At 44.0% G+C, this 21,259-nt stretch overlaps 1 protein-coding gene across 5 annotated transcripts; it reads right to left on the bottom strand.

Annotated features, from left to right (window-relative positions):
* Positions 1-697: 697 nt before the first annotated feature.
* Positions 698-19,221, bottom strand: LOC139671859 (toll-like receptor 2 type-1). Of its 5 annotated transcripts, none has more exons than XM_071555148.1 (5): positions 19,036-19,221; positions 10,349-10,505; positions 9,293-9,576; positions 5,206-5,282; positions 698-3,444 (listed from the first exon to the last, which is right to left on the bottom strand). In XM_071555148.1, exons 4-5 carry the CDS (start codon positions 5,217-5,219, stop codon positions 1,059-1,061), a joined length of 2,400 nt encoding a protein of 799 aa, XP_071411249.1. In that variant the 5' UTR covers positions 5,220-5,282; positions 9,293-9,576; positions 10,349-10,505; positions 19,036-19,221; the 3' UTR covers positions 698-1,058. The 5 variants fall into 5 exon arrangements, with proteins under 5 accessions (XP_071411249.1, XP_071411251.1, XP_071411253.1 ...); XM_071555150.1 differs by lacking the exon at positions 19,036-19,221 and adding an exon at positions 14,127-14,141; XM_071555152.1 differs by lacking the exon at positions 10,349-10,505.
* Positions 19,222-21,259: the final 2,038 nt, after the last annotated feature.

Genomic DNA, 21,259 nt, shown 5'->3' with positions numbered 1-21,259 from the left:
GTATACCAACAGACATGTGTGTATAAATTTTGCTAGTTTTCAAATACTCGCTCAGCCCATATGCTAATGCTTTGGTTTATCACCACAAAATAATTCCATATTTTACATTTAATCAAGATTCATCTAGACTGTCCTGTACTTAAGCCTCAGCAACACAAGCAAAGGGGAACATGGAAGTGCCAAAGCAGAGAAACTACACCTAACTTAAGCCCCTCAGAGACAATTTCAGGTTCACACAAGAAAATCTGAAACACAAGAAATCCAAGAACTCCGTGTGTGACCAGCAGTCTTAATACAAACATCTGTATCTACCTGCTTGTCTAGACTGCCTCTGTAATTGGTGAAGAGCACTGCAGTAGTTCTAGGAGATATCTCATACTGAAGTAGAGAGATGAACTGCCTCTTGTCATTGTGATTTTCTTCACCTGCTATAAAGGAAGCTAAGTAGAGTTGTAAGGGGTGCAAGGCCCATTGATTACATACATGCGCTCTGGAAAGTAGAAGAGCAAAACCAAGAAATGAGCCAGTCTGCAACATCATCCAGCTCACACACTAGAAACGCAGTCACACACCCCACAAATAGAAGGATTCAGTTATTTCTGTGAGTAGGTAGAAGGGAAAGAGGTAGTGACTGCAAAGGGACAAAAAAGCATTCACAGGAAGAGATGGACACGGGAGTATTGATTCAAGTCCTTGGCTTTTAATTTAATTTGTAAATTACAATGGCATTGTTAGAAATTAATTGAGGATAGTGGTAAACAGGAGAAAAAAAATACATAAATACCCTTCATTCAGCTAAATGTATTTAATAAAGTATATATAGTCCAACATAGCTTCCAAACACTTATTGGAAGAGATTTTGAAAGAACAGAGGATCAAATCACTGGAAAGCCTGCAGTGGGCCATTCTCAGTTAGTAACAGGACAATTATTTCTATACACAACAAAGCTAGCTGTATTTGGAAAGAAAATATAAGAAAGAAACAATTCTTAGCAGAAAGAAACAATGGCATATAGCCTTTTGTAGAAATATGTTAAAATGGGGGCTGCTGACTTCCTCTATGACTTCAAAGCTCTTTTTAGGTTTTCCCAAAACATCTGCTGCTGCTCTTCCTCCAGAGGCCACTCCAGGTAGGTCTTTGTGTTCATGATCTTGCGCAGCTTGCAGAACCTCTTGGGAATCGTTTGACTCTGGATGGGCTCCAGGAGGACAAGAATTGCAGCATCATTGTTCTCATCAAAGAGGCGGAAATGAGAGAAGTCCAGCTCATATTTGCACCACTCACTCTGCACAAAGTGCTCGGACAACACAAAAAGCGTTTTGTGGCTCTTCTCAATGGAGTCAATGATGTTGTCCACAATCCACTTCCCAGGGACAAAGTCCCGCTTATGGAGGCAGAGCCGGAAGGGAGGGCAGGCCTGCTCCAGCTCCCGCACCATTATGTTTTCCACCCAGTTGGAGTCGTTCTCACTGTAGGAGACAAAAGCATCGTAGCAAATATCCTTTGGTGGGGCTCGCCTGGGCTTCCGCTTGGCTTGGAGCCACGCCCAGGTCATCCTCAGGTACCAGACCGCATGGTACTTGTAGCCCACAGCCACAAGGATGAGGATGACCAGGAACACCAGGATGCAGATCAATGACACCACGAGGGACCTGTGGCACTCCATCTGGGAAAGGTGCACAGCTCCAACCTGTGCCCCTCTCACTGCCAGCGGGGAGTCGCAGATATACTTGTCCGGCCACCCCACCAGCACCTGGGATATCCCAGCCTGGTGATGGATGAAGGACAGGAATTCACAGGAGCAGATGAAGTTGTTATCACTGGCATCCAGCAGCTCCAGTCTCTTGAAGGACTCAAACTCTACCTTGGAGAAACTGTTGAGCTTGTTTCTCCTGACTGACATGACCACTAAGTTTGGAATGGGCGCAGCACCAGGAAGGGTCTTCAGGTGGTTTTTTGTGAGGTAAAGCTCTTTCAGAAATGGGAGCTGCAGTCCAAACTCCTTCAGGTTGTTAGCACTCACGTCCAAAACTTCCAGAGTTGGGGGAACGCAGGTGGTTACTTTAGGAATTTGAGTGCTAGAGAGGTTTAAATATTTCAGGTTTTTTGGCCATGCACATGCATCTGGAATATCACCAAAATTATTTTGGCTAATGTCAAGATTATTCAGTTTGGGTAGACGAGATATACATTTTGCAGTCTCTTTCAGAGATTTTAGAGAGTTTTGACTTAGATTTAAAGTTTGCAGTGAAGGCCAGGCACCTTCACAGATTGTCTCACATAAACGATTATTTACAAGCAAATTATCAGTGAAGTCCAGATACAGAAGTGATGAAAAATGTTTTGCAAGACTGCATGCTACCATGAAAACTTTAGAGCTTGCAATAGTGAGTCTTTTCAGCTTGTTTACTTGTGACTCGATACCATACAGGTCGAAAAATAAATGAAATTTCTGAATTGCTACATTTATTATTGAAATTGTTTCAACCAAGCTTTGCCCACTGCTTGCAATTTCTTTCATGTCCCATTCTCCCTTCCCTGCAAGCACACAATCAACTGCTTCTAACTGTCGTAAAGAGGTGATGCTCTTCAATAAAACTAGCATTCGGCTAAGAGACTGATCTGTGCAGAAAGCATCTTTAAATGTAAGTTTTTGCATCCTAAAAGGAGGTGTAGAGTTCTGCACCAAGCTTTTTGTTTCAACTGCTAATTTGATTTCTCTCACTTCTAGCCAAGTGACAGAGTACAGAAGGTCCCTAACAATTTCAGAGAATATGCTACTATTTCTTAGGTTTATGATCATGTGTTTTATCTTCTTAACCAATTTCAAACTTCCCTGTTCATACTGATTTAGATTGCGACCATCAATCCACAACTTATTGAGAAGCTCAATGCCCTCAAAGTTCCCTCGCCTTATCACAGAGAACTGTGGGTTGCCCAGCTGGAGAGAGCTCAGATTCCTCAGGCTAGAAAAGGGAGAGCTTTCTCCCAGGTCTCTGTACAAATTGCCTTGAAGGTGGAGGTGCTGGAGTGAAAAAAGGCGCCCAAACCACACAGGGGACAAGTGAGTCAAGCTGTTATTTGATAAGTCCAAGAGCTCCAGTTTTGCGAGGGACTGAAATGAGTCTTCATCTATGGAGCTGATTTCATTGGAATGCAGCAGCAGGGCTCTCAGGTTCACAGCCTGCTGCAGGTCGTTGGATCGGATGTGCTTTATCCTGTTGTGGGCCAAGTTTAACACTGTGATTTTGGCTGTGAGCCCCGGGGGAATGAAGTCCAAGCCCATGGAAGAGCAGTTGCAAAGCTGAGCAGCATCACATGAAGGACAAGCCTGTTTCAGCTCTTGCTGTTCAGAGAGGTTTGCAGCTAAGACCATGTAGATGGCCCACACTCGCCAGGGGTGTGTAAATCTTGATTTGTGTTTTGTTTGTTTGGACATTTTTCTGTGGGAAACAGAAATGAATGAAGATAATGTCAAATTTAAGTTTTGAACTGGAACTAAAACCTATTGAAATCCTGTGCAACTTCATTAGTAATCTCAGATTATTTTTTTAAGAGCTATCCTGTGTTGTCACTCTTCCTCTCCTACTTCAGCTTCTCAACCCTGTAAACATGGTGTGCTGCTCATCCAGTCATAAAGGATCATTCTTAGTGTCCTGCCCTTTCATATGCATGTTGGTTATGGCTCTTGCCTCTTTAGTCTGTCTTAGCAAAGAAGCCATAGCTGGATGTTTCACCCCTAAAGAGGGGAAGATGGTTAGATCATAAATGAATTGGACAAGGGATCCAGTGTACACTTGGTCAGTTTGCAGACAAGACCAGGTTGGGTGGGAGTGTTGATCTGCTGAAGGGTAAGGAGACTCTACAGAGGGGTCTGGATTGGAAGGATCCATGGGCTGAGGTCAGTGGTATGAGGCTCAGCAAAGTGAAGTGCAAAGTGCTGTGCTTGGGTCACAACAACCCCATGCAGCCCTACATGAGTGGACGGAAAGCTGCCCAGCAGAATAGGATACAGAGGTTTTGGTCGACAGCCATCTGAACATGAGCCAGCAGTGTGCCCAGGTGGACAAGAAGGTCAATTGCATCCTGGCTTGTATCATAAATAGAGTGTCCATGAGGACCAGGGCAGTGACTATACCCCTGTACTTGACGCTGGTGAAACTGCACCTCAAATCCTGTGTTAAGTTTTGGGCCCCTCACTTCAAGAAAGACATTGAAGTTCTGCAGTGTGTCCAGAGAAGGACAATGAAGATGGTGAAGGGTCTAGAAAGCAAGTCTTATGAGGAGCAGCTGAGGGAGCTGGGGTTGTTTATCCTGGAGAAAAGGCAACTCAGGAGGGACCTTATCACTTTCTGCAACTACATGAAAGGAGGCAGTAGCCAAGGGATCGATCCCTTCTCCCAGATAACAAGTGACAGGACAAGCACCAGGGAGGTTTAGATTGGATATTAAGAAAAATTCCATCACAGAAAGTGTGGTCAAGCACTGGCACAGGCTGGCAAGGGAAGTGGTGGAGTCATTGTCCCTGGAGGTATTTAAAAGGCATGTACATGTGGTGCTTAGGGACATGGTTCACTGGTGGACTTGGCAGTGTTTGTTTAATGCTTGGACTCCATGATCTTAAGGGTCTTTTTAAACCAAAGCGATTCTGTGATTCTATGATTCCAAATGCTCACAGCCTTTGCAGTGTCAACCTGCCTATTTTGTATGGCTACCTGGCAGGCTGAAGCCCAAAGAGTGAATGATCCCCCTCCCAGCCCTTCCAGTGGTCTGCAGCTTCCAATACCACAAACTTTCCTGGAAGAAATGTGGGTTCCCCTGCATGAAGTCTCACCAGACTCAGGGCTTCTAAAAGCAGAGCTGCACAGGCTCCTGACACACCCTTTTGTACGCTTGTGTAAACAATTTACATTCTTTACTGGAAAGGCAGAACAAGCTGTTACGTAATGAAACAAGTCTATCACTCTTTTCCGTAAAACAACACCATATTAATGGGTGAGAATTGGATGTTACTGCCACTCTATAAACACTGTGTGTAATTAGAACAATACTGATTTTAAAGTAAAGAAGGGCTGTGTTTCATGCCACAGGGGCCAAAGAACATTTCACCATTGTGAAGCTCACAAGTTTTAACTGTAAGCAGTTCCAGTATTGCAGATGAACAGCACCCACAAACCCCAAGTAAGCAGAGGTTAATTACTTACCTTGTGTACTGCATGATGTGTTTCAGTCTCCTCCTGTGCTGACCATATACTCTGGCATCCAAATGGTCACCTCATACCTGCAAACACAAAAAAAGCTGGAAATTTTTGGCAGATCTGATGAGGTGACAATCCTGAAGTGAGAAAATATTTCAACCTGTTCTCAAAAAAAACTTTATGTTCACCATTTCCCAGCGTCCTTTAACTAGTCAGCCAGCAAAGCATACCACTTTGCATGGCTTCTCTTTAGTGGAGGCTGCCCTAAGGAAATCATGGCTTCTGAAGAGTTCAGAATTGCTCAGCATGCATGGCATGCCCTTCAAACTCACATTTCAACCAATTCTATCGCTGCTGCTGAGTGGGCACACAAAAATGAGCACAGATTGTTGTTGCTCTCTCTTTCCCTGCAAACTGAAATTCAGTGTCAGTCTCTCCTTTTGTCAGTCAACTCCTGTTGCTGGAAAGGCTGATGCAACCATTTTGCGCAAGGCATTTTTTTCACAGTCATTTCCTCCAGTATTAAGTACAGAAATAGTTCCTAGGCAGAACTGTGTTCACCTCCCTGTATCTCTAGTTTCGATACTTGTTTGGTAGGCACTGGAACGTTGTTTACTGCGCTGAGTAACCAATCTCAGCACAACCAAGTTATTACATTGTGTAAGGCCTGTAAAATATTATCAATATATAGAGCAATACATATATTAATATAAGTGTTGGAGTCTGATTGTTTAGTCAAGGGGAGTACTAGAGAAACACTCAACACATTTCATTTCCTAGGACACTGCAGTCATAGGTTGTCAACAAATAGAAAATGCGTAAGAATGGGAATGATATTCTGTCTGAAACACAAGACACAGTTTTAAGAAAGTATCCCTCTCCAAACATCAAAGGCAATTTTGAGACAGGTTTGAATAGAGGAATAGAAACATAGGTTTGGTCAACCAGCCAAGTATGCTGTTTTTATAAAGGGGTAGGGAGTCTTCCAACCAGTTCTGAAGGGGAAGTAAATTAAATTCAAACACCAAACATTCCTATTGCAGTTTCCATTTTTTATCCTGTGATCAGAAATTGTCACAATCTGATCCCCTCTTGCACCAAGAAGCACCTGCATGAGAGCAGACAGACAGATTGATTCCTACCACATGTCAGAGGGCCCACAACAGCATCTATGTGCTCAACAGTGGCAAAGCTCACAGAGAGCCCAAGTGCACCTCACAGCAACCTTCAGTCCAGCTCCACTGACATTAGCATTGCACATTACGTTAACAGCTTGTCACTTTTCAAAAAAAAAAAAAAGAAATTGAAAGACTGCCTTGTATTTTTTGTCTGCTACAGAGGATAGCTGATAAGCATAACAACATTGTAAAACAGAGGCAAAGCAGATATGAGGCACAGTGGAGAAGGGGAAGGGAAATGGTCTTTACTGAAGGGAAGCCATTGACTTCCTCAAAGCTACCTCTTCCCTCTAGAACCTCTCAGCTGAAATGTTTCTTGTTCTTCAATAGGAAAGACTTTCAGTTTTGATAATGTTCATTTGGGGTTCAAAGAAACTCATTCCTATAAATTTTTGTCACCAAAACTGCAACTCCTTGATAAAGTTAAATAATTTTAGTTAAATTTGTGATGAGCTTTGGAAGAGACTTGAACTAAACGCCTGTTCATTTCAAAAGTAACAACTTTATCCTAACAACAACCCCTGCAGCGCTACAGGCTGGGCACAGAGTGGCTGGAAAGCAGCCAGGCGGAAAGGGACCTTGGGGTACTAATTGACAGGAAGCTCAACATGAGCCAACAGTGTGCCCAGGTGGCCAAGAAGGCACTGGAATCCTGTCCTGTATCAAAAATAGCGTGGCCAGCAGGACCAGGGCAGTGATCCTTCCCCTGTACTCTGCGTTGGTGAGGCCACACCTTGAGTATTGTGTTCAGTTCTGGGCCCCTCAGTTCAGAAAGGATATTGAGGTGCTGGAGCGGGTCCAGAGAAGAGCAACAAGGCTGGTGAAGGGACTGGAGCAGAAGTCCTATGGGGAGAGGCTGAGGGAGCTGGGGTTGTTTAGTCTGGAGAAGAGGAGGCTCAGAGGTGACCTCATCACTGTCTATAACTACCTGAAGGAAAGTTATAGCCAGGTGGGGGCTGGTCTCTTCTCCTGGGCACTCAGCAATAGGACAAGGGGGCACAGACTTAAGCTCTGCCAGGGGAAATTTAAGTTGGATATCAGAAAAAAATTCTTTACAGAGAGAGTAATCAGGCATTGGAATGGGCTGCCCAGAGAGGAGGTGGATTCACCATCCCTAGAGATTTTTAAACGCAGATTGGACGTGGCACTGAGTGCCATGATCTAGTAAATGGACTGGAGTTGGACCAAGGGTTGGACTCGATGATCTCGGAGGTCTTTTCCAACCCAATCGATTCTATGATTCTATGATTCTATCCAGGCTTAGTCAACCCTCATAATGGCTGTACACTGGGCTAGGTTTCTCTCAGAAAGGGAAGACTGGTCTGACCATATCACAGCTAACAAATCAAGCTGTTAATTTCAGGAAGATGCTTAAAAAAGCCAAGAAATTGAGGTGGCCCTTGTCCTTGTTTCCTTCAGTAGGAAAAAAGTCTAAAAGCAGAATAAGTTTTGTCTGTCTCTCTGTGTGTCTCTGATGCCAGGCCAATGTGTCAGGATTTATCATGTTATCTGTAGTCAGAAAGGTCAGAGAATGGTCAAGGTGGCCAGAAATGCCCTCCACAAGCTGCCCCCCACACAAAGGCCAGGTACTAATCACCTGCCTCCAAGATCATCAGCTTCCAAATTGAGCTGCAGCATGACTCAAAACAACTTCTTTTAAAATCAGAGTCCAAAGTAGGAGAAAGCTGCTGTCTTTTAAGGTGAGAATACCCTTCACTGGCTTTTTCTACAGAGTTACAGCACAGTTAAGCACTGAACAAAGTTGTACTTTGTGGGTGCTTTTTCTCCTCCTCCAAGTTTAAGCTATGATTAATCTTCCTCTTTTACAGTGTTTAAAAAAAGGGACATAACTTCACCTACATTACTTTTTCCTGACAGAAGTGCATGGATCTGCAACAAGACTGTGCTTTTTAACTGCAGGTGTTCCAAGCAGAGACACCACACAAGCCTTTGCCAGCAGGTAGATAGAGCTAAAATAGAGATATGGTCATCATTTTTTAACCTGTCTTTCTCTAAATGTACCTATTTATCCAAGAGCAGCACAAGCAGCAGACATTTCTCTCAGCCATTTCTTCCCTGATCTCAGCTACAATCTGTCTGGCATCCTTGCTTCTCACTGCTCAGTGACAGGTCACTGCATTGGCTCTGCTGTCAGAGGGGCAGGCTACTGTCACAACCCTTTTCCATGAATAAACTGCTGCTTTGCCATGACCCTTTTCCACTAGTAAACTACTGCAGTGAGACAGGGCAGCAGCTGGTGAGGGGGAGCTATATTAGATGAGTTTTCACCAAAATAAACATAGGAACAAATATGTATATATATATGTGTGTGTGCTTATATATGCGTATATATATGGGGCAGAACCACACAGGGATGGACCTGATCAAAAACCACAAACCAAGTGGCAACACTGTTCCTCAATCAGTCTGCCATAAGAGTTACAAGGATTATTTCACTGTTATATCTCCACTGCTTCCTCTTTCTGCATAAGTTGTGTTACTTGGGAAATGTGACTTTATAATGGGACTCCAGTTGCTTGATTCCTGCAGCCCTCTCCCCTCTGCCAGCCAGAGATACAGACCTTCCCATCTTCTGCAGTATCTGGGTGTGTTGCATTCTTTCAGTATTTCCCCTCCCCAGTCTCATATGAGAGGATCATGCAGCCTGTCCCCTCTTTTCCTCTCTTTCCTCCTCTATGTCAGCGTCCACCCTCAGAGCTGCTTGTTGTCTTCCTGCTGACAGGACAAGGGAGCAGAGCACAAAGGTCCTAACCCAGGCAACATCCCACCTCAAAGAAAAAGCAGAAGCAGTAGAAAAGGGAGGGAGCACGTGAATCCATTAACCAGTCTGTGATGTGAGCAGAAACACATTCCAAACCTTTGCAAACAGCACAAAACTGCTTCCTGATACTTACCCCTGGTAACCAGGATGTGTCAGCACATCAGCTTGACCGCAGCGGTGCCAGGCAGACTGAACCCGGGGTGCTCTCACCCTAAGCCCCACTGGAAATGGATGGTGAGGAAAGGCCAAAAGTCAAATCTGTGATTGCACTCGATGGAGTAGGAGGTATAATACTTGCGTAATTGGAAGCAGAACGGCTTGGCACCCTTTCACAGTCCTGGAAGCAGAGCCTTGGCATGCATTGTTGGTGACTGTGCTTTAATCTGACTTGCAGGGCTTTGGGTATTCATGTTCAAACTGCAGCAAAAAGGAACATGATAATGAAAAATAAACAATTTGAACTTTGTCATGTTTCATATCAGGCCTACCCTGCCAGCTGCTCAATCCCCTGATCTGAAGATCTTTCAGACTGAAAGTTTAAATGCAAAGGAGCTGATTTCCTTTGTTTTTCTTCTAGGCAAACCCTGCAGTTGTGGCAGAGCACGATAATGTTGTGTAACAGGTTAGTCATTCAACAGCCAGCCTACGGGACTGCCTCTGCCAAGGAAGCAGTTGTTGATTTATTTTTATCATATCCTTTCTGAAAGCATTCAGTCAGAAAAACATGGCACTGATTTTCTGTTTTAACTAACGAGCAGCTAGCAGGGAAGTTTGCAGACTAAGACACCAAAGTTATTCTAATAACATGGAAAGTTTCATTTGTCTAGAATAGTTGTCTCAGCATGACTCAACAAGGGAAAGCACGTCATTTCTGTCAATGTATTCCTGAGGAGTTCTTGATGCCCAAGGAAACTGCATCAACAGGAAGCAGCCTACATGCAAGGCAAAACTGGACAATGCAGTTCCTTTCTTACTTGTACTTCAGGTGGGATGAAAAAGTTTATTTCTGACAGAAACATTAGAATTTTCCATTAATACACAGTAAATACACATTTTCCATTACTATAAAGTTAAAAATCCTCAACTTTTGACTCCCTATTCTGACGACCATTATGTCAAACACACAAAATCCTGTTACCAACACCACACAGATTCATTACTCCAAAATGAGAACTCTGAGACAACTCACCCAGAACGGGTCCCCACAACCATTGCTGCTCACTCCTTCCACATTCATGGGGCTGGAAGCCAGTCCAACACACTGATGAGTAGCTCAACTGCACACAAATGCTGGAGACACACTGGGATCAACAGCACCTGTGTCTGGCACGTGGCTTTCTGGATTGCTGTAGAGTGTAAGGCAAGATATAAAACTGATACCAACAACTGATGATCTTCCTTGGTGGACATGTTGGAGAGATCTGTCTAGAAATACATCTGGTTGACCATAACTTCCTCTGAGTATCACCCAGAGCTTTCTACATCCCTTTGGAAGGGATTCAGCTCCCAGAGAAGATGCAGGGATGGGAACAACACATGGAGGTAAGGTGCCCAAACCCTATGCAGCCTTGACCTCAGCTTTTCTTAAGGACCAGCTTAGCTGCACCAGCCCTTGGGCTTCCCATATTCCCAATCCTGTATCTCCACAGGTGCTCCAGAGGGAGGCTAGTCAAATTGCAGGACTCAGAAACCTGAAACATGCACAATACAGTACTGGGATGTCAGAGGTCAGCCCAAATGTACTTAGGCAGATAGGCTCCCAACTTGCTGCCACTCAGGATCCATCCCCTAAAAACAGTTATAATCTGGAAAACATGTTTTCTTGTAAAATATTTCCTGCAATTTTTCATGCTGTTAATTGGTTCAACATTACCAGTATACAAAGCTAGTTCTTAATTTTGTTTTGAGATCTTCAGGAAATACCTCTGTGTAGCTTTCCCAAGTACCACTCATGTGGTATTTTGAAGGACTTTCTCCTTTGCTATACACCTTTCTCACTCTTTTGTATTGATCAGTTTGCTTTGCTGTATCCAAGACTAGGACTATCATATAATCCTCCTGTTATGGCCTGCCCAGAGAGGTATTTGGAGACCTAAACCATATTTCCAGTTTAAAAAAAAAACCAAAACCAACAAAACAAAACAAAAAGAGGTGCCATTCCTATTTCCACACAAAGATTTTGCAGGTTTCTGGACAGAGCCACAAACACTTACGGCTCTGGGCTGCCAGCAGTCATCAAACCTGCCTATGCTGAGATGGTGCTGTCCTCCCAAGTACAACCCCGGCTACTGGGGCTGCTCCAGGGTTGGAGTCCTCAAGTAGTCTACAAGGCACAGGCTGCCCAGGGATGGATTGGGAAGAGAGGAATGGGGTCTCTTACACTCGCTTTTTGGACAGCTTCTGCTTCATTTCAGCTCACCAGGAGAGGAAATACCCTACCACAGCCCACCAGGTGCAAGCCATCACTGGCAGGCTGTTGGGAGGAAGTTAGGGTTCTAGTATCCTGGCACTAGAAATTCCCATAAGGAGGAAAAAAGCTTTGCTCAGCTCCAAGTAAAAGCTCCTTCAAGAGAGGCTGTGCAAAGGGACACACGTGTCATTTGAGTGAATTTTAGTGTGGGTAAGGTTCAGCAAACCTTGCCTGGCCTTGTTCAGAGGAATGCATAGACATGTCTCATGCTTATGCCTATCTAGTGCTAATATGCTGAAAAAAGTGCTTCTGTTTTCCAGTGGTTTTGGTTGTTTTCTTGTTGGGGTATGTTTCTTGGTTTTGGTTGGGTTTTTTTTAATGGAAAGGAAAACATTCCTGGGAATGGGACCAAGTCATTGCAAAACCAGCTAGAGTTTGTTTCCTGCATCGAGGTGGAAAACACTTTGCTGGGATGCAGAGATACATATTTAACAGCTTGTTATAAAAAAAAAAAAATCGTGTTTAACAGTTGGGCAAGAATCTGAGCAGGAAATGAAGCAGCTCATTATCATGTACCATAAAAATATCAAGATTTTGTATTCATTCCGAAAAAGACAATGTCAGAATGTGTTTTGCACAGGTAGTTCAGGTTTTGCATTCAGCTGCTGCGTCCCTCTGCATCTCATGCTATGAAATATTTCAGACATGGCAGTGGAATTTAGAAAAAGAAAATAAGTCAATTCCAAATATTTTTGTTTAGTTACTCAAGTCCTCAGAAGTTCTTTCTTCAGTGTAGGTGCTCTTCAGAATTTATAGTCTATCGAAGCCCCATAGTTTTAAAATATAGGAAAAAATCCAAGGCATTATTTCCTAAGTTTTTTACACCAGAAAAATGACATGTTTTGTGAATTTCTTGCAGGGATTATTTCTATTGTCCTTTTTCACAACTGTATGATTTTTTAAACAAACTTTTTAGAAACTTGACTACAACACAGTTGCACACACCCATGAAAACATAATTTTTACTAGAAATTAAAAACTTGATCATAAAAAGAGGTCAGTAAGTATTTGAAAAGTGCTTGTGGTCATTGACAGGGCCACCAAACCATTTTCAAATAGTAAGATATTTCCAATATTTGACCATTCTCTAACTTTCTGAATTTGAACATGATTGGAAACAGATGCCCCAAGCCGATTTTCAAGCACACACTCAGCTATTTTAATCATTCCACCTAAATTATCCTCAGATTGCATTCCTTGCTCTTCCATAGATTTTCTTGAGTGGAACAGTACCAGTTTAGCAATGACAGATTCAGAAAAGACTGTGTAATTTGTGCCTGTGCTGCAAGATGCCTTTTGTCTCTATCACAGTACCTGCAGAAAAGAACACACCACACTAGGAGATCAACCTCAAAACCAAGGTGTTTTCTAGTGTTTTCAGTTCCTCTCTAACATCCAACGTCTGTTACCTGGATGTGCCATGACGAGCATGGCTGTGCCATGGCAGTGCAGGTGTCTCCAGGACGATCTGGAGATGGCTGTGGCATGCCCCACCACACCTGACCACACTGGCCCCATGCTGACCCACAGCAGTAGATTCAGTCATCAGCTTTGAAATGCTTTGTTTGCTTTGCTTTACTTTCTTCGCATTTTGATTCAAGCCAGTGGATTCTGGCTTGTCATGGTGTACAGCCGAGGAAAGAGATCACAAGCTGGGAGGCAATGGCATGGACCTAGCAGTGTCCCATTGCTCCAACAGTGATGGTCCAGAAACATATATAAGGTCCTGCAGGCCTTATAGCAGGACTTAGGAACTCCAGAAGAGACAAAACACCTGGTGCAATAGGTGATTTCAAGTGCATGGCAACAGAAAACCAAAAAAATCCTGCTCTTCACTTGAAATCAAGCAGGAAACTTACATAAAGATTGCAACAGAGGGTTGTAGTAATGTTAAAAAGACTTCTGTAGATGTCCAGAGTGCGTGTGGCTTGGCTTCGCGAACAAAGATTTGGGAAGGGCTGTCCCCACATGGGTGTCCCCTTCCAGCCTGCGCAGTGGATTTTAGGTGAGGCTCAGCATGCGCAGAACTGGCCCCACCATTTAAGTCCTGAGGTTCATCTGCCATGGCCAAGCAAGCTTGGACAGTGCCAGTGAAGTCCTCAGGACTAGAACCTACAGCACCCAGCATTTCCCAGGAGGTCTCCCATCCAAGTACTAATCCGGGGCTGACCCTGCTTAGCTTCTGAGATCCGACGGGATCGGATGTCAGGGAGGCATTTAACTGCCTAGATCTCTAGTAAGTGTAGGATGAATGATAAGACATGCATTGAAGTAACTTGCTCTGTGGTTCACAGCTTTTGGACAGAAGAGTAGTCAAAGGAAGAGGAATCAAAGAAAATGCAGGTAAAAAAGCAGTAAAAACATCCACCTTCTATCTCCATAGCTGAAATAGGACAAGAATAACTTGGTTCAGAGATAACCATAGGGTAATAGAATCTGTCTACCTTACATTTGCTCTACCATGAGAAAGAGCATCAAATCAGATGCATCCTTTTACCTTTGATCAATTCAGGTCATATTCCTTCAATGCTTAACTCACCATGAAATTTGCACCTGTGGACACAAGAGATCTTTGTTTCTTTGGGTCTTACTATCCAGTGTTCAACAATTTTTACCCAACAGACTGGCCACCTGGTTTGTTTTCAGCTTATAATTCACACAAGTGGCAGCATAAATATTCTTTTCTATTTATAGAAATTATGTTACATTTGCACTTCTTTCATGTGCTATTTTTATTACATCATTTGAAATTAATTTCCTGTATGTTCCATGATTAATAGTTTCAACAAATTTCCCTTAAAATCAGTCTTTGGAGTATTTTTTTTTCTCTGGGGTTGATTCTGGGGTTGATTTGTTCCCAGCTAACATCTGGGACCAAAAGGCCAAGCAAAGCATACCGAGATGCATAACCCTCTATTGAGAGGAATCTTTCTTGGTCATGTCTCTGGTGACTCCATGTTTCTATCTGACAGTGTCCTCTCTGATATTTGCAAAGCCTTCCAGCTGAAAAGAATGTTTAGAGAGTCACTAAGAAAAATGCAATGAGTAACAGGAGAAGGGATGGATAAAGGCTGGCAGACCTCTTCTCCCCTACTGTTCAGCAGTCTAACTTTTCTGTAAGAAAAGTATTCCTCACATTTGTCATGATGAAACACAGCTTGTGAATGAGTTTGGCTTGTTCCCTGTTTCTGCAGGTGGAGAAATCCTGTCTCCAGGCTGAGCAGCCCTTTCCTTTTCAGGGAGAACTCAGCAAGGAGCCAGTCAGCGGGTTTGCTGGACAAGAAATCTGTGAGCTCGTAACTTCTCACCAACAGGACAACATTGATACCAGCCTGGGTGAGTCAGGTCTGCAACAGGATTACAGGACAAGGGAACATTGGCATCCATTTTGGCTGCTCATGTTGAAACTGCCTGTCATCCATGAAGGACCCACTCTGTGCTCTGCTCTGCCTTTTACTCCTTGTAGAAAGGCCTCCAGCTGCACTCCTCTGTCCACTATCCCCCAGGAATGCCACCAATCATAAAATAATCCCTCTCCAATTGCTCTCCCTAACTGCTGGCACAACGACTACACACTCTGCCAAAGTTAACAAGCAGACACATTAATCCCTCCTCTTGCTGGAGAGTCTTTCCAGACCTGCCTCAGCTTTCTGCCAGTGGCTGCATATCAAGGCAGGTTTTCCCCAGGGTGATTTCTTACAAGCCTATCTGCAGGAGAACACCAAATGAGCACCTAATCTGAAAAGACTGAAGCACTTGGAGGCAGGGGGCCAGCTGTGCTGTGCGGCTGGCTCTTTCATTTGCAATTTTTCATTCATGTGATTTACTTTGGCTGCTCGTCTTTGGTAAACATTGTACAACACTGAAACCAGGAAATAACTCAAAATAAATAAATGGGCCATGACTAATAGACCTTCCTTTGTCTTCCCAAGCACCAGCCTCACTCAGGCCAGATTTTTGCCATCCAGAGGGAAGTAAAACCTCCTTGGGAACCTGTCGGGAGTGAAGGACACCTCCAGCAGGGGAGGCAAGGATGAGGAACTGCCAGCCTGATGCAACCACACTATGCCTGACTGCACAAACCTTTGAGAATTGCACATGGAGCAAGAGTCTCAGCCCAATTGCCCTGGAGGTATAGAGAAATAGGAGGCTCACTACCATGCCTCGGAGCTGTCTGTGTCCTCTTTAGCCCTTAAAGTCTTGCACTTCCTACTCTATAGAGTTCAGCCAGAGTTTTCCTTCCCCTCCGATCCATGCTTTTCCCTATGACCTCTGGTGTGCAAGAAAACAGCTTTGTAGATACAGCCATGCCTTTAGTGTTTACTCTGCAATTAGATGAACCCCTAGTGCGTTTTAAAGGGGAAATCAGATAGCAAAGGCTGCAGGGCCATCTGTCTGGAGCAAGGCTTGCACCCATCCCTCCTTGTTCTGTTCCCTCTCCTCCAGGGTGGAAAGCCAGAAGATGGAGCAGATAAGAGGCAACAAGATCCCCTAGCCGCCTGTCCCCACTAGTGGGAAAGCAGTTGAGAGCTGGCTCTCTACTGTCATGTACATCTAATCTGACCAGCACATTTGGCAGAGAGCAAAATGGGACTGCTCCTGCATACAGAGACACTGACTTTGCCTGGCTCCAGAAAGCCATGACCTTCTGTCCAAGAGGGCTGTGGCAGGGGAAAATCACTTAGACAAGCTGGAACCCTTGCTCCTTTTGCTACAATAAGCAGGACACATGTGGAATTCCAGGGCAGATAGACCATGACTGCTCCAGTTTCATAGCATTTTTGAATTTTTTTGAACCCGAGGGCTCCCTAAACCTCCGTAAATCCTCCTCCAGATAAGATACAAAACAAAACAAGGTGCTCCTTCTGGACAAGTTTTCTGAAGGAGCCAGGTAATTTGCAACTGGATGAAGCCTTGCAGAAAGGTGGGTAGAGAAGATAGAAGCAAGGGCTTAACCACAGGACACTGTCAGAGATGGTCGGTACCAGCTGCACTGAGACATGCCGAGCATACTCAGAAGCAGACAGAGAGGTTCAACAGGAATTGTGGTATCCAAATCTTAGAGCCTCCAGATATCAGTGTCAACTGTATATGGGACACACAAGAACTAAATGCTAAACTTTCACATGTTTGAAGGGGAAGCAGGATCCCAATTTTTGCTCAAGTCTCTCTCTCAATTCACTGTGGTAGGACTGTGTTGTCTAATTCTTAAAGCACATTAACAGATGTCACTGATGTCTACCATATCATATATCTACCTACCCAAAAAAAGCTGACATTCTTTCCATCTCACTTTGATGTAGGACATACATTAAGGTCCAATGGGTAAAGTGGAATTTGAGGAAAAGATTCCTGTCACAGATTTTTTTCACAATTTTTGGTGGTGACATTGACATTTAGCTTCATATATAGGGCTTTTAGAAACTCAGCTGCAGGCTGTTTTGATGGGGAATGAAGAGAAAAGGCATCATTACCAGATCCAGAGATTTTTAACTGCATATGTTTCCTCTCCACTGCCAAAATATGCTTTTCAATCAAGCTAAGTAAAAGGTTAGACTTCCTAAAATCAATCATTCATGTAACACGCAAACCAGGGAAACAAAACAGAAGCCCGTATCCTGGGAAGCCAAGTTTCAGTAAGGTAAAAGAGACTAACAGTCATGGCACATCCAGCAGCATTCCACTCTGTTAGCATGGGGTTTGACTTACAGAGTAGAGCCACAAGGCAGTGAAGAGAGACAGACTGCAAACCAGTGTTCAGGGTTTGTGGAAAGCAGAAGCAGCTATTGTGCAGGCAAACTTGTCAGTCAGCATCTTGCATAGGAGCAAGCATTAACTCAACTGTAACTCTAAAACAGTGTGGACTTCGAAAGGTTTATTCCAGCTTCTAAGAAACAGCCTCTTCTGCCATCAGAATAAATGGTACCACTGGAAAACAGTTTTCAGAATAAATTGTACAACAGAGGCTAGTTTTTGGAGTTTGCAGCAGCTGGCACACAACAGTTCACCTGCTGCTAGGCTGCATTGCAGTTCCCATGGGTTCAGTCATCTTAGACATCCATAAGTACAACCTGTCCTAGATACCATGTTGCAGTGCAGACCCTGCTTGTGCAAATCCGTGTCAGGCATGCTCTAGTCTGTCTTCTCCCTGTGTTTTTCTGGAAGTTAAAGAGATACTCATGGGTAAGCAGATTGGTCTAAATAGTGCTGGACATTGATGTATTCAGACACTTGAGGAGACCTAGGCAGCTCCAAAGGCTTCCTATTCCTTCCTCTCATAGAATACTTCCTTACCAGGCTCTCTCTCAGAGACTTGCAGACTTCTCTTAATATCTGCAGTATTTTTGAGACAACACTGGCCCCACTGTAGTAGTAATAAAATGAAAAAAACAAGCAGGGCAGTCACTAAGCATTATTCACTGCAGAAATACGGGGGGGATTTGAAATTGGCAAGTCAGTCCCATTACTGTAAGGATACATTAGGTCTGTCATCTATTAAAACACATGGCTGTGTGTGCCTGGCAAGTCCTTCAAAGTTGTTCTTTTGATCTTTGCAAAGATAGAACTGTAATGTTTTTGTAGGTATATGAGAACATTAGTTACTGGACTAGTTAAAAACCACTTAACCAGATGAAACTGCTGCCATCTGTTTTCTATTTTTATTTATAGAGCTCAATATCAGTTCCTTGAGGACTTCTCTAACAAAGTCTCTCTATACGAAATCCCGGTGATGCTTTGGCCAAGGCAACTGAACTTCTGCATGGCAGGTTCCCAGGTCAACTGACAAAGGTCTACTGCGACAAGAGGAAGTAGGGAGAAAGGACAGAATGAGCCTTCAGCTCATTAATTAAATCAGGTCTTCAGAAGGAATAATACTGTCTTAGATAGAATTCAGGTTTCTCTATCCCAGGAAATGGCACATGTTCTGCAACCAAAACCAAACGTGCAGCTTACTGAGTTTTGGTAATGTAAGTTGTTCTCTGGAAGATGGTCCCAAACTTACACTTTACTAAGGAAACTAATAAAAAAGAGTTAACAAATCCTTTATACTTCACTTAAGAATTTTGAAGCATTCGCATAAGCCATTGCTTGGTCTTCAATTAATTGTGTAACTAATTGGAAATTATCAGTCCTTAAACTCATAAATTATTAAAAACTTTTCAATGAACAGAAATGTTCCTTTCTTAAGAAAAAAACAAAACAAAACAAATCCTCCACCAACCAGTGAATGTACAGGCCATCTATAAAATGCACAGAGATATCTCTCCTTAAGGATATTGTGAATTGAGAGCTTCCAAAAGTTGCACATTGCTGTAGGGTATCAAACTGGGTCATGAAGTTCAGCTACTGCAAGAGAAACTCATAATCTTGCCTGTAAATTTCACTCAGAAGGCAGAAATACTTACAGACAGGAAAAGCTTGTGTCACTGTGAGCTCAGCCCCCGAAGGCTCTTCACCCCTGGGCATTTCGATCAGGTCTTTGTGTCCCAGGCTTTTGCTTGACATCAGAAGCATCCCACCCTGCAAGCCACAGATGGCTCAGGCCAAGCCATGCCTAGCCATGATCTTCAAGGCTAAAACTGAAAGCATAAGCAAACCCTGCAAGCCAGGAGAGACCAGCTGTGCTTGCTGTGATGTAGCAATAGTGAAAATGATAGCAAAGTGTCAGGAGAAAATTGCTCAGCCACATCCGTGCTCACCAGAGAGACAGCGTGGGAAAATTGCTGAGCCTTAATTAAGCAGAAGGTACCTATGCTCTAATTTCTTGCAGATCTGGAAAGTGCTGCAAGGAGCAGTAGTACATGTCAAGGACATACAGATGGGAAAAACTGAAACTCAGTACCCAAAGTCATTTGGCAAATGCATGAACTGAACACAGTGCTAATAGTGGGAGCCTGAAGGAACACACTGTGCATGTCTCATGTCCTTAACCAACAGGAGGGAGTGGAAGGTGCCTAAGTGAAAACTAACGAGGAATATGAGCTATGATTAAGAGGAGGCTTTTACCAACAGAAGTAGGACTGGCATCTCTTCTGGTTACAACTTTTGCTTGTTCACAGAGGCAGTGATTGACCTGCAGGCAGCCCTGGAAGGAGCTCCACAAACCATTTACACCACAAACTGTAGGTTCCATAGCTGAAAAGCACTGGGGGAGTTGAGGAAGAACAAGGGCTTCCCACACTGGTTTGAAAACAGATCAGCAATGAGGTCATTTTCCATTCCTTCACAAGCACCATACACCTCTTCCTGCACCACAGGTGTGCCATCACAAGATGGGCTGGAGGCAGAATAAGCCAGCCTGCTTGCAAGCAGTGGAGGAACACTGCTGAGATGCTCCCTTTCTCATAAGAACACAGCCAATATGAAAGCAATAAGCTCCACCATCTCTCAGGTCTGAGGAGAGTGATGGGAAGGGTACAGCATTTCTGATGTTTCTGCAAGGTTCCCTTATCATCTTCAACATCTGGTTTGCACTCTTCAGCATTTCCTACACCACACCGCAAACTACCTTTCATTGAAGAACGCTGTGTTAAGCAAGTGAAGCAAAACATTTTTCTCCCTAAATCAGAACCAGCAATCGTAGCAGGTTCTTGTAAGGCGCTGATGGCCGAGTGCACTGCTGCAGCATTGCGTGAGAAGGTTAGTTCTGGTTTTGAGACAGCCCTGCACTACAGCACCTGCTGACACCAAGCCCAGCAGAGGCAGCCCACTTTCCATGTCGCTGACGGAGAGACAGAGCAGGTCCAGGCATAGGCTTCCCCACATCTGTGCTAGCAAAGACGTGTGAAAACATTAGCTTCCCTTCACACATTGTACATACATTCAAAATTAAAACCAAATGGCTCGTAGCAAATGGAGTGTTCTGCCAGTGTTGATGAAGAGGTCTGGCACAGTCTGCCAGCCCACAGGTACATCAGCCATAACCCAGAGCTTGGCAGGGATGGTCAGGGGTATGCTTTATCACCTCAAAATCACTGCACAGGAGCCAAGTTTACTGAAGAGGATGGGGTCTCTTTGGTCACTCAAGGTGAAGTTCTTCCTCCAAGAGATGCGTACATATGGCACACAGTTGCAAGCCAAGCCTGGCTCCTGGTAGTTCAGCTGATGGTGATTAAATAACTAGTTTATGCTAGATGAGGAGCTTGTCCACAGCAGCTAGAGAAGTGCATCTGACACTGGTTTGTACACTGGGCAGGTCCTGTATTCCAGGCCAGTGTGGTCCCTGCTCATGCAGGTTGCTGGCAGCCTCCAAGGAACAAAAACTGCAGAGATGCATGGGGCCTACGTGGAAACACCAAACCTTCATCACCTTTGAACAAGGTAGCTAAAACACCAAATATCCTAGAGAGCAGCTTCCACACACTACTGGGGGAAAAACCTTTCAGAGGATTTGTGCTGCTGTTGTTGCTGAAGGAAGCAGCAAGAAACAAAATACAGCACAGATCATGAAAAAGGTGAGTTGCACAGTGTGTGGCCTACAGTGACAAAGAAGGCGTTTTTGTCAAGCAAGCACAGACAGATCTTACAGGGAGACACTCTAGAGAAAGAAGAGGCAGCAGCAACATTCAGCTTTCAGCAGAAGTGGAATGCCTATGTTCCCACATTAGTGATGAGCTGCAGAGGTGGACA

This window comes from Pithys albifrons, chromosome 5 (genome assembly GCF_047495875.1).
Source record: "Pithys albifrons albifrons isolate INPA30051 chromosome 5, PitAlb_v1, whole genome shotgun sequence".
NCBI classification, from domain to species: Eukaryota; Metazoa; Chordata; class Aves; order Passeriformes; family Thamnophilidae; genus Pithys; species Pithys albifrons.
The sequence above is the reverse complement of the archived record's forward strand: the minus strand, read 5'-3'. Positions and strand labels throughout refer to the sequence as shown.